We start from the raw sequence: 12,640 nt of genomic DNA, 5'->3' as shown, positions 1-12,640 counted from the left end.
AACACAAGTTCTAACTGTTAATGTATTTCATAAGTGCTGTGTTAGTTTTACAATGCTCCTTTTGACATCTTTTTTTGCACGGGCTAACTAATGTTTGAAGAGTATTCTAAAAATAAGCGTTTGTTAAAGAGTTCTTCACAAATGATAGGCTAAATGAACACTTGTACTAGTAAGCTCAAGGGTAAAATTGATTGACATATACTTTAAAGTTGTTGTTTTTTGTTGAAAATAAAATTCATTTTGTACGTTTTATTTGATATGCATTTTTTATGTAGATAAATAATTATACCGATCCTTTCAGTCTTGGGCACAATTAACAAGATTACAATCGCTGAAAAAAACATGCAAAGGAATAATGAAAATTTGTTTTTGATTATACATTCAAACACAGATTTTGCTTAATTGGACAATCTTATGCCGAAGCTGTTTCTGTTTCAATACGTCGAACCAGGTTTCAAGGTCAGCATACTGATTTTATTATGTCTTCTTATATATGTATTATGTTGTAAATAATTAATTTGAAAGACAATAAAGTACTACAGTTTAATCAGTCTTTTTTTCATTACCGTCAAGACAAGTAATTATAAAAAATATCATCGCCCTAAAAGTATATTCTTAAGATATATAATATTTGACATGTGTTTAAATTGTCACTGATATGAAAGCCATTTAAAGTAAACACTAAATACATAAAATTGCCATTTATTTTAATATTATAAGATAATAAGATAATCACCCCAAACAGCTCAGATTTGATTTTTATATAGTTTTTTTATATCATGATATTTCGCATCAAAATAAACATGAAAAGCTAGCTCTCGCATGCAAACAGCTGTTGTTACTTATCAACAAAAATGCCCTAGAAGCCCTGTGGATATCGGTAGAATTTGGCAACTTTTTAACGCCTGTTACATTGCGAGTATACGATTTGTAAATCTGCCTTCTAGAAAATCTTTCATATTTATATATATCTTATATATTTCTTTAGATAAATAAAATAATTTATTCAATGGTTTCTGAAGAGGGTTTTTTCAAAGCTTTCAATGTGTATATATATAGCAAAAACTAGATTCGACCGTTAAATACATACCCATACGCGATTACCTGTCGTTTTAGAAATGGGGTCGATGGCAATAAAAATAATCAATTCATTTGGAACTCCTCGGCATTTTTCTATAGAAAACTCGGATGTTTATGGACTGTTCACAATGTCAAAAAAATTACATCTTAACTAGGCTGCAAGTAGATCGCGTTGAAATTTCAATTGAGCAGTTAAACTGTACTACTTAACTCTTGGGAATCTTTATTATGTTTGCAATGATACACTGTGCTAGCAATCAATTTACACGTATATATACAAATACACGTGGAAACACTACATTTATTAAATAATATTATTCAAAAATATACGAACAACTTCCACTGAACCACTAAGGGACCTATTGTATTGACCTAAAATTTGAAATGTATATGTACATCCCAGATGGTAACTCGTGTATTTATTTCTAAATATTAAAAATCACTCTAAACATTCCTCACGACGTAAATTTTAAACTGATCAAATGTAATATTCACAGACTCACGATGTTTATCCAATTATGGTACATCAAAACAAGAACACAAATATCAAATGATAATAATAATAATAATATACAAGTAACGTTTGTACTGAAACTGGGACGGACATCGACTCTTCTTCAAGGTTAGTAAATTTATTATTTTAAAATCACCATTGACGAATGCTTGAACTTGAGATATGGCTTTCCGGTCGTCTGGATTTTAAAGAAATACATAATAGTTCAAGTAAACTTGATTTAACAAAAAAGAAAAGAAATGGATTATCATGATAATCTTAAAACGTTTTTTCTTCAAAAGTATTAAACTTCTCTAAAGGGAGAACATAGCACAATTCATAATTAACATCAAATAAACTATACTGCGCCTGATCCTGTTAGTAAGGGACTGAAGATCTTTGAGAAATTTGGAGCTTTGTTATCATGGAGTTATTTCCCTTTACATATATTACTGACAAGTCAAAAGTTGTTCCGATAGTATGGAGCGGATCTCATTCCTCTGAAGCAAATTGTAACAAAAATATTGAACTGACATATCTTCTAAAACGCAACAAGGGGTAAGGGGCGTAGCCATCCCCACCATTGTGAACTATATTTGTCTGAATTATTCCAACGCGGTAGCCCTATCAATAATTGATAATGGTATATTAATAGTTATGTAAATTGTGTCCGTTATTTCGTTAGGCTATGCCCGCTAAGGGTCTGTTTACATTCACCGCATTTTGTTCCCTTGAACTCAACGAGAATTTACCTGAAAGAAAATTTTACATTTACTCGACTTTTACCACACACAAAAAAAATAATACGTAGTTACCGGAAGTAGCATTAGCGACATCGATTTTGGACAACCCCTATCGATTGCGCCGATATAGCATTGTCAGCGACGATTTATCGATTGTACTCGATAATCGTTTCATTACTATTCTATGGGTCTTGAGTTATTAAAAGTGCATAATTGGGTGTTGGCTAGTGCATTTGTCCATGCAGATCCCATTGCATTTATGTGTTTTAAACTGGCATGACTTAAAGGGCACATAAAAGTCATCCAGCATAAGAACGTTATATCAAACACCGATACTCCACAAATGCACCTTGTTTAAGTTATTCGACACAGATATGATGGTTAAGTGGACTTCTATGGGATAATATATATTCTGTGTATACCGATGGATTTTGCAACATTTGGATGTAATTTTGATTAGGTAAGCTTTTAATACTTACAGGTAAAGGCTGAACAGCAGCACAAAGGGATTTGACTTTTAGTAGAACGTTGGCAACAAAGGTTATAATGTTAAGCGGTTGAGCAAATTTCACGATGAATTTGTTTGATGTCGAGTTGAAATCTGTTCTTAAAAATATATATATAATACAATAATAGAGATGTTTAAATATTCTGAAATAAATTTTTAAAACAGAACGTTTATGATATGTTATCTACATCTGCAATCTAGATAATATATCCTATATATATGCGAAGATATGATGACTACATCTGCCATCTAGATAATGTATCCTATATATATGCGAAGATATGATGACTACATCTGCCATCTAGATAATATATCCTATATATATGCGAAGATATGATGACTACATCTGCCATCTAGATAATATATCCTATATATATGCGAAGATATGATGACTACATCTGCCATCTTGATAATGTATCCTATATATATGCGAAGATATGATGACTACATCTGCCATCTTGATAATGTATCCTATATATATGCGAAGATAAGATACGTAAATCTGCCATCTTAAAAATTTATCCTATATATATTTGTTGGTGTCCACGAGAATGAATATAGATTGTAATACGCATCTTGCTGGACCAAACATTATGTTATTTTGATTGTGTTCTATAACTCAATGACATATTAGCAGATGAAGGGAACTCTTATATTGAGTAAAGCATATGACATGTTTCAATATTTCTCTAAAGACATACGAAATTTAATAACATACAGTCTACCTAAGATAATACGAAAAACTGTTAAGTTATTACTCACGTTTAAAGGGTGACATGTACTGTTATTCAGAAGAACCTTTGAATTGTTATCATCTTAATAATGTTTCCTATATATATATATATGCAAGTATACGATGTGTTAATCTGCCATCTAGATAATTTATATATATATATATATATATATATATATATATATATATATATATATATATATATATATATATATATATATATATATATATATATTAAGTATATGCAAAGAGACGTTATGTATATCTACCATCTAATTAATGTATTCAAAATGTATGCAAAGAGACGATCCATTAATCTGCTACTTTTAAATGCTCTGAAATCTGCTTTTATTGCAATAAATGGGAAAAGCTGATAGCGATGTCATTGGCAATAATTTAAAATGTATCGGTTTCTTCTTGTGCTAGATTTATGGAACCTGTTTAATGAGGCGTAACCAAATAATTTATTCGCTTTCGGTTTGAAGACCTGCCCTAATATTCTGCACCATACCATATTTTTGTTAAATGCAAGCAGAAAAATTTCGTTATATTTCCTCCTTTTAGTGTACATTTTCGGTATTTTCTTGCATGGGACAAAATGACGACGTTGTTCCTTCGAAACATAAAGAAGTTCTATTTAGACAAAACTTTATAATACACTAGTAATTTCAAGCTTTATACACTTTATATTTTGGCAGTGAAATAAAAAACACACATTATTTATTCCTTTAGCCTAAGAATCTAAGAATTGTCTAATTTCAAAGGATGATGCCGATTCATATAATAAGTATGAATACAATTAAACAGAGTGCATGAAATAAAAAAGCATACGAGCAAAAAATACGGTAACATTAATACTGTAAATAAATCATGTGTACTATGTGCTAGCGCATGTGCATTACTTATAGCAGACTATTCGTAAAGTTAAATTCAAAGAACAATCGACAGCTTATATTTGTAATTGTTGTTTTATTCTATTCTCATTTTGTTTTTCCGCCTGGTATGTACTTTGATGCATTAAACTCAAGTTGATGCAAGCTCCGATGTGACTTCTATTTTTAATTTTGAAATGCTCGATAAAATTTGAGACAAGTCTGATGTTCTACGCATATACACTAATCTAATCCCCCAATATACGCTTGTTCCAGTGAATTTGTGTTTCACCGACCGTTCAAAGGCAGTTGAATCATTTATTGATAAAGCTATATTCTGTTTGTGGTGTTTGTACGTATGTGTCTCTTAGGTCCTGGCCTTGTCATACTAAACAGGTTTTTTTTTTATAACAACTGACGATTGGGTAATTCCCTCTTTTGTATTTATTAGACTTTAAAATTGTGTATCTTTGACATGCTTTTGATAAATCGAAATTTGGAATACAGTATAATATAATTTAATCGTGAACCTTAATTAACGAAAGGTTGGATTAATGAAGCACTTTTTCATATGTTTTCTACAAACAAGCGCATGAAAGGATGCAGCAATTTTGAAAGGATAAATATTAGGTAAATGATGAAAAAACCATACGGCATGATGATTTGCTACTTGTCATTATTCTTAATTTTGTGTTATTCGTCGTGTTCATTGCTCGTCAATTGTAGTCCAAACTAAATTAATACAGTATGAACGCTTGGAATCTTTCAGGAAGATCTACCTCGCTAGATGGATTTCACGTTAAGATCGCGTCCCATCATTCAATTGCATTTAAGTATAACAAAAAGGAAGCACTTAATAATGACTTTCATTTTTTTTTTTCAAATTGAACCTTATAACGCATTCAACAGCATTTACAATAAAATCATACTAAAGGATACTTCCATTCTCATGTTCCAGCTATGCCAATTTTTTACTTTTCGTTTTATAACAAACAACTCAGAAACAAATCGATATGTTAATTTATGTTAACAAAATCAGCGTATAATTACGTGATATCCCAAGTCTATAGCTAACTCAATGTTATACGCAATAGTGCAAATATTGATTCACCATTTTCAAAAAATCCAATTTCACAGTGTACGCAATAGCCGCGTTTAAGCCATTCAATTGCGTCTCATTTTCACTATTTTTCTAAAAATCGGCTCTATCATTTACTTTATACATGTTAAGCTATTAAAGCTTTAATGAAGATACTAACTGTATTTGGAAAATTATTACTCGACCTTCTGCAATGTCTACTGGAGTCACATGTGAGGATATAAGACAGGCTAATAATGAACTACGGGTAAGTGATTTGTATATGAAGAAAATATAAAGTAGGCTACTAAGCCTTTCAATACTGATAATTTATTTTACTTAAATTCTATTGAGATATTAGAAATATAATTATTAATATGGGCATTATTTCTAGCAAACGTTCTATTGTCTAAACTTCAGAGATAAAAAGGTCACGAAATTGTCACATATTATAGATAGATCTCTCTGTATACCTGCACTACGTTTATAATAGTGTACACAAACTGGGTTAAATATATGAAGCGAGTAGCTTTAATTACAAATTGCGAGATATTTTTAACGACTGATTTAATACTGTTTTTTTGAGTATGTACAGTCTTAAAGATATTATCATGAATGTTGATGTGTCGTCATAAATTGTGGACTTCATATTGTGAGCGATGTCTTGTGTATTCAGTGTTATGGTCAAACAAACGGCAAGGCTCGCTGTATTAATTTTAGAAAGTTCAAGTATGGCCCTTGGCCTTTTGAAAAAACACACTATGTGTTGCCATATCTCTTAAATATTTTAACTCTTTACGTATTTGTTGTTTGGCATGTACCGATTTGGTTCAAATGGGCATAAAGGTCGTTCATTGTCCGTCGTTGTTGGTAATTAGATAATTTCGCCAAGAAAGTGTGATATCCAGAGACAACATATTTAAACAGCGTTTCATAAAAGTGGTTTATATGGGTTGTTTCTATGACTTCATAAGTTCAATAAAAGTAATGGTACATGCTTGTATAAAACGTTCGCCACACTAATTCAAATGTTTATACAACATGTTTTGTATGTACACAGAAATATTGACGATATAACGATTGTATTTAGTAATATCGGAATATCAAATAATTTGGCAGAAGTGACCATAGCAGACGAACGTGTCATTCACAAAAACTGTATAAGGTTAGGGCCACATTAATCCCCTAAACATTTTGCCGTTAAAGTCTTAATGATAATCGCAGTCACACAATAGTTATAAATGATGTAATCTGCGGCATTTGGTTTTATATGTCTCATGTTTGACTGTGCTAAGATTTGTGCTTAATACTTTATCCTTTTGCAGTACGCATCATTAACATTTACTTAACATTTACTTAATTTATCTTATCAGATAAGCAATGGCATATTTGAAACTGATTTTAAACCACATGCATAAATCACTATCGAATCATATTTCATAAACAATAATCGTCTAAAATACAATCTGATCGATTTACTAGCCGTTTATTGAACGAATCGTTTCACGCTTTGTCTGGGTTGTATGCAATTAAAATACCAAATGATCGTATAAAATCAAGTTCACTGCGGTATTGAACGGTTAACAAACGTAACTTAAATCTTAAAAGGTGTGACAATATATGGAACGTATGGCTGTACAACATAACTTAAGGTTCCCGATGTACATACGTTTGTCAGTTTATCTAGTCATTGACAATACTGTTAAATTGTTAAATTGATGTGTCTGGCATTCCATATCATTTTTTTGTGTAATTGGAAAGAGTAATATGAATAAAATGCTTTACAGATACTGTTATGATTTTGTTATCTTTTATCATTTCAGCTGAAATCGGACATGGCTAGGCATATTTTGCATTTTTTTCCAATCTTCTTAAATCCAAAAAAGCTCGTTTTAGTTAAATTTCTCGGTATGGATCCTACATTTCCATTTTCTCCACATCAAAATTTATATGGAACACTACAGAAACAAGCTCACTAGAAGAAAGTTTAATCCTAAATCCCGTTTAATGATACAGAGTAAACGCCAAAGACACATAAAACAAAAAAAACCAACAATCACAAACCAGCAACATGGAACAACAGCTCAAAACACACAACACAGTATCTTTATACTACATAAAAACCTAGGGGTGTTGATCAAGGATTGTTAGGTACCGCTTTGGAAGGGTAAGTAAAATGTAAATTTACTGGGGGTCTAAACCAGTTTGTGTGCAAAACCATTTCAAATGATGCCGAAAAAATATGGGATCACAACAAATCCATCATTCACCTAAAATGGATATCTTGCAAATTAAATATGAATGCAAAAATCATCTTCCCTGGTTGCGCTTACAAGTTTCGCTTATTTAACGTCAAATCCCGGTCTCATTAAACGTCAGTGAAGCATACAACGTGCATTGGAACGGTTACTGGTAACACTGCCAATAGGGTGATCTTTGAGGCGTATATTGTTTGCTGTAATATTACTTCATACTAACAACAACCCACTATATTGTTAGATTTCTGTATATCGGAGTTTTATATCAATTTGATCAAACAGTAATTATAAATTAAAAAAAAGTGTAAGAAACAAAGTGCATAAAGTTAAACTAGTAAACAGTCGGTAGAATCATGCAGTTGCCCTTTTCATAGTCGACTATGTTCTTTTACAGTCAGAGCTACAAATCCAGAACTTGCAAGGAGCAAGCCACGTTGGTAACTACCAAAATCAGTGGCAGAAACCAATCACCGAATATGGGCGGAACGACGCCCAGTGGCAGGCCGATCTGAATGCGTCGTCTTTTGTAGGTAAGTACTATGAAATTATGGTTTTAAGTCAAAACAATTCTTTCCTTAATATTTTTTTTATTTTTTTCACAATTGAAAAAATAACAAGGTATTAAGTGTTCACAGTTAAAGTGGCTAGAATATAAAGGTCCTGTCATGAAGTCAGCATAATATATACACAAAACAAATACAGATATAATGTGTTATACATTAGTTTGTAACATTGTAATAAAGTCGCTATCATGAAATACCGACTTTATATATTTCTGATATTAAACTTGTGTATGACGGGTTGCGAATCCAGAGCAGAGACAATTCAAATAATGTCCATGAAGACAAAAGTTGCCTTGCCTGAAGGATATCATTTATATATATTATATATATTATATAAACTTATATAGTAAAATATTCACTGAACCGCGAGACCCAGTCCTTTGACAAATGTTCTCCTATATCAGTGGTAAGCAACTACCTTCATCAATGTAATCAACCTATAAATTTTTAAGCAATCATTCACTTTATGAGCGAGCGATTTAGTAAATAAGTTTAATAATTTCGTATTGAATGACCAAGAATATGAGATAATTATTAAATCAAAAACACCTTTTTGCGAATTTACAGGGCTTATTATTTAAAACGTCACTGTATTCCGACGCCATTTTCTACGCTATTTTCAAATGACGTAACGGCACACTTTTGAATTACTAAAATAGTTAAAATACAAATATGTAGTGACGTTTTTCGTGATGGCGACGTCATTTATGATATGAAGAAATATATATCACATCTAATTGATTTCAATGTTGACGTTTGAACTAATCAATGGTAAAATACTTTTCTTAACAGGCAGTATTGATGTTGATGCCTCGGACTGGGAGGAATCGAGGAAGGCAGTGGACGTAGTGATGGAATTACTCTTGAAAGAGCTCAAGAGTCTGACTGTAAAACACTATCGAGGTCTTCGAATCGACTCCTACGTCAGACAGGGAAGCTCCCGAGAAGGGTTGAAAGTCCTGAAAGCCGATGAATTCGACGCTATGCTTGAATTTCACTTTGACGGACTTGAAAGTAAAATCGATGAAACGTTCCTCAAGAACAGTGATGGATATCGCATTCCAGGACATTGCTACTTGGAAATAAATGGTGTTGATTTGAATGACTTAAGGAATGAGTATCAGGGACTACACGCTAAAAGCGTATTTATTGAATCTGCTGGAAAACTGTATTTGAGTTCGAAAAATCTTCACACGAAAGTATTTCAGTCGATGGTTGACAAGGCAATAGAAAAAATTAATCAACAGATTTACAACCACGAAATCACGACGGGACAAAAATGTAGTTTTGGTTTGAAAAATGATAGAACTCTTACACGGAAAATGAATCCACCGTCTATCAACGTAACGATCACATTTAAAAGGGATCTGATCTACGAGAGAGTCGGAAGAGTAAGAGCTGACAAGGAACTGGATTTAGACTTTGTTCCTGCCTTTCTTTTGCGTCGTGACAAAACAACTACGTACGAGGGTGTTTTGCTTAATTGTCCGATACACGCCATATGCAAATGGGCAGAAGAAAACAGCTTCAAGGCGCTTGACTTTGTAGACCAGAACCTCATTTGGGATGTCAAGTCGCTCGGTTACGAAAGGCATATTCTGGACGTTGCACGAAGAGACAAGAGAAAGTTGTACATTCTGACAGCTCTCAGAATTCTTAAAACTTACTTCGTGAAGACGAAGGAGATTGCAAGACAATCGGGAGGTACTCCTCCACAGATTGTAGCACTGCTGAAGTCTTACCACCTCAAACAGTTGGCCTTTTACCTCATCAACTTTCTCTGTCACAAGTACCCAAACTTCGAAGTAGATGGTGTACAGAAAGCATTGCTCTACTTCTTTTGCATCATACGCATTGCCCTGAAAGAAAAGCATCTGCCTCACTTATTTTTCTCGGAAAACAGCGTGATTGAAACAATGCTTCCAGGATACCCGCGGCTGCCTGGTCCTAAGCTCAGGTTTGATTTGTTTAGAACAGTACGTCGCAATGATTCCCTCTCGGGGGCATTGCTATCGCTGGACAATCATCTCATACCAAATTTGGGTTTTTCAACTGGAGGTTGCAGTGGTTTAGTTGATCACGAGATGGCACGAGTCGAACAAGACTTTCAACGCACAGTTGCCGGGCATGATTATTTCTAGACGCAAGCGGTCAAATGCCGATTGGAAGCGGAACAACCTACGAGTGTGATGTACATATTATGTTAGTAGTGTGATAAATTCGTCAATTGCCTGATAAACTTACTGTACGGATGGTTTAAATGACGATACATTTAATGTTTTAAGAATGTATTGAATGCACAAACAAAGCACAATTGACTGTGTATAAATAATTCTTTATCGTATGAATTATGTTTTCTGCTTAAAATTTGAATAGATCATTGAAAAGCTCATTTTTTGATGATGCGAGTGTTATTCTTTGAACTTGGGTAAACTATTTTGGTATAATCTATTTTTTGGTACTTTTTCTTTCCATTGTATTTCAACTCTATTTACTTAGTTTAGTAAATTTATTGTTGTCATTTTATTTTCGACTCCAGTAAACTGGCTTTCCCATTTTGAGTTTATTTAGTTCTAGTTTAACAAAGTGCTATCGGAATTTGTTATTTGTGAGTGGGGGGATTTTATATGGCTAGCTATCGAACAATTTTGTAAAAGAATTATGTCAATTTTCAATTTTAGTGTGCATGCCATATTTTAAAGATTTCAGTTTATAAACATGACGTTGTGTTTCGTGTTAAAGACAGCAGTTATGTAATTTATATTGGTCAAAACTTAGAGTCTGTTAAGCTTTGTGTGGCATTTTCCAGTATTCAAAATATAAATCTGCGAATTATAGATACGATACTAATATATGCCAGGGAACCAGATGACGATAACTCTTTTTGTCATGATTTTGAGGAAAAAATAATAGTATAAACATGGAATAAAGTAATAATTATGCTAGAGAATCACTTATTTAAGAGCATTATTTGTATTGTTTTCGCATATTGTAAATAAAAGAGTGATTAACCTTAAACTACTTACTAAATAATGCATTTATGGAAAACATTTATGACTGATAACAAGATTGGAACCGTGTATTGAATTGCTGAAAACGCAAAAATATTAAATGATTGGTGAATGCTAAAAGATTTACTGTGATCTACTATAGTCTCATAAGGTAGAAATAACGTGTTTTATGTACATTTTTTTCAAATCAAACTCGGTATCCTTCATAAGAACCATTGTATTAGACATTTATTCATCATATTTTGAATATTAAAACAAAAGTTTGAATTGTTGTAAATCTTATGTGGGAGTAAGAGTGCATCTTTAAACACTTAAATAACAAAATACCGAAAAGTCGAGTAGCGGACAGATAAAAATACGAATATCACTTACAACATATCACTTGAGCAGTTAAACTACGAAATCACGTTGTGAAAAATCGATTTGCTTCACATCACTAAGAACAGAAATACAATTAGTCACTTGGAACAGAAGGAGTTTACCCGGGTCATAGCTTCCTTTGGGTCAAGCAGCTAAGGGGCGTTGAGGAAACTACTATTCTTGCCACACACGTACGCTGTGGTGAAAATATAGAGAAATAAGCAGTCCATTACCATAGCAAAGTATGTCCAGTTCTGTTCCTCCCGAATAAAGGAAAATATTACTCTAATGCAGAACACTATAATAAGTATTAATCATGTTTTCGGCAAGCTTGAATTTTGTTTCAAGCCACATAACTCTCATGATGAATCATTAAGATAAAAATAGTTTGAGATATGCTGTTGTAAAAAGCGAAACGTTTACGGTTAAATGAAAGACAACCATCTGAGCACATGGCAATTTTAAAACATTACTGCTTATTTAGAGCAAAGAGTGATGAGTTCTGGATACCTTAAATATTAATGACAATGTATTTCTTATTCACAGTTAGACATTTCATGCACAGAGTCTTTGATAATATTTCTGTAAATAATTAAGGGTGACATAGACAATGTATCTTTTCACCTTGCCACATAACGCATGATGAGATGCATAATATAAATCAACGTCCTCCTTTGAATAATGATATTTAAGGTCATATCAGAAAATGGTTCCGGACAACATGGGTAAAATTTCTCTGAGCGCCTTGCGGGGACATAAATGATGTACCATTTGAACGTCATTTCTCTTATCCATTTATCTAAAAATGCCGTAACTTCAAATTTGTCCATTTACCCAAATTTGCAGGATTTGGATCAACTATTATTACATTACTTCAAGGTACAGTTACATTCGTTTATGAACGAACGAAAACGTTTACTTTACAATATATATGCAAAAAG

General features: G+C 32.6%; 1 protein-coding gene across 2 annotated transcripts; it reads left to right on the top strand.

The window, feature by feature from the left end:
• The first annotated feature begins 5,584 nt into the window (after positions 1–5,584).
• LOC128226874 (uncharacterized) lies at positions 5,585–11,530 on the top strand. Of its 2 annotated transcripts, none has more exons than XM_052936968.1 (3): positions 5,585–5,775; positions 8,160–8,295; positions 9,121–11,530. In XM_052936968.1, the coding sequence occupies exons 1-3, from the start codon at positions 5,722–5,724 to the stop codon at positions 10,467–10,469; spliced, it is 1,539 nt and encodes a 512-aa protein (XP_052792928.1). In that variant the 5' UTR covers positions 5,585–5,721; the 3' UTR covers positions 10,470–11,530. The 2 variants fall into 2 exon arrangements, with proteins under 2 accessions (XP_052792928.1, XP_052792929.1); XM_052936969.1 differs by lacking the exon at positions 5,585–5,775 and adding an exon at positions 6,722–7,674.
• Positions 11,531–12,640: the final 1,110 nt, after the last annotated feature.

This window comes from Mya arenaria, chromosome 3 (assembly GCF_026914265.1).
Source record: "Mya arenaria isolate MELC-2E11 chromosome 3, ASM2691426v1".
NCBI classification, from domain to species: Eukaryota; Metazoa; Mollusca; class Bivalvia; order Myida; family Myidae; genus Mya; species Mya arenaria.
The sequence above is the reverse complement of the archived record's forward strand: the minus strand, read 5'-3'. Positions and strand labels throughout refer to the sequence as shown.

Excerpts from the sequence above, each read along its gene's own strand:
- LOC128226874 (XM_052936968.1), top strand. The coding sequence starts at position 5,722 with ATGTCTACTGGAGTCACATGTGAGGATATAAGACAGGCTAATAATGAA. Across the intron at positions 5,776-8,159 it reads AGGCTAATAATGAACTACGG|TCAGAGCTACAAATCCAGAA; the intron begins GTAAGTGATTTG and ends GTTCTTTTACAG. Across the intron at positions 8,296-9,120 it reads GAATGCGTCGTCTTTTGTAG|GCAGTATTGATGTTGATGCC; the intron begins GTAAGTACTATG and ends TTTTCTTAACAG.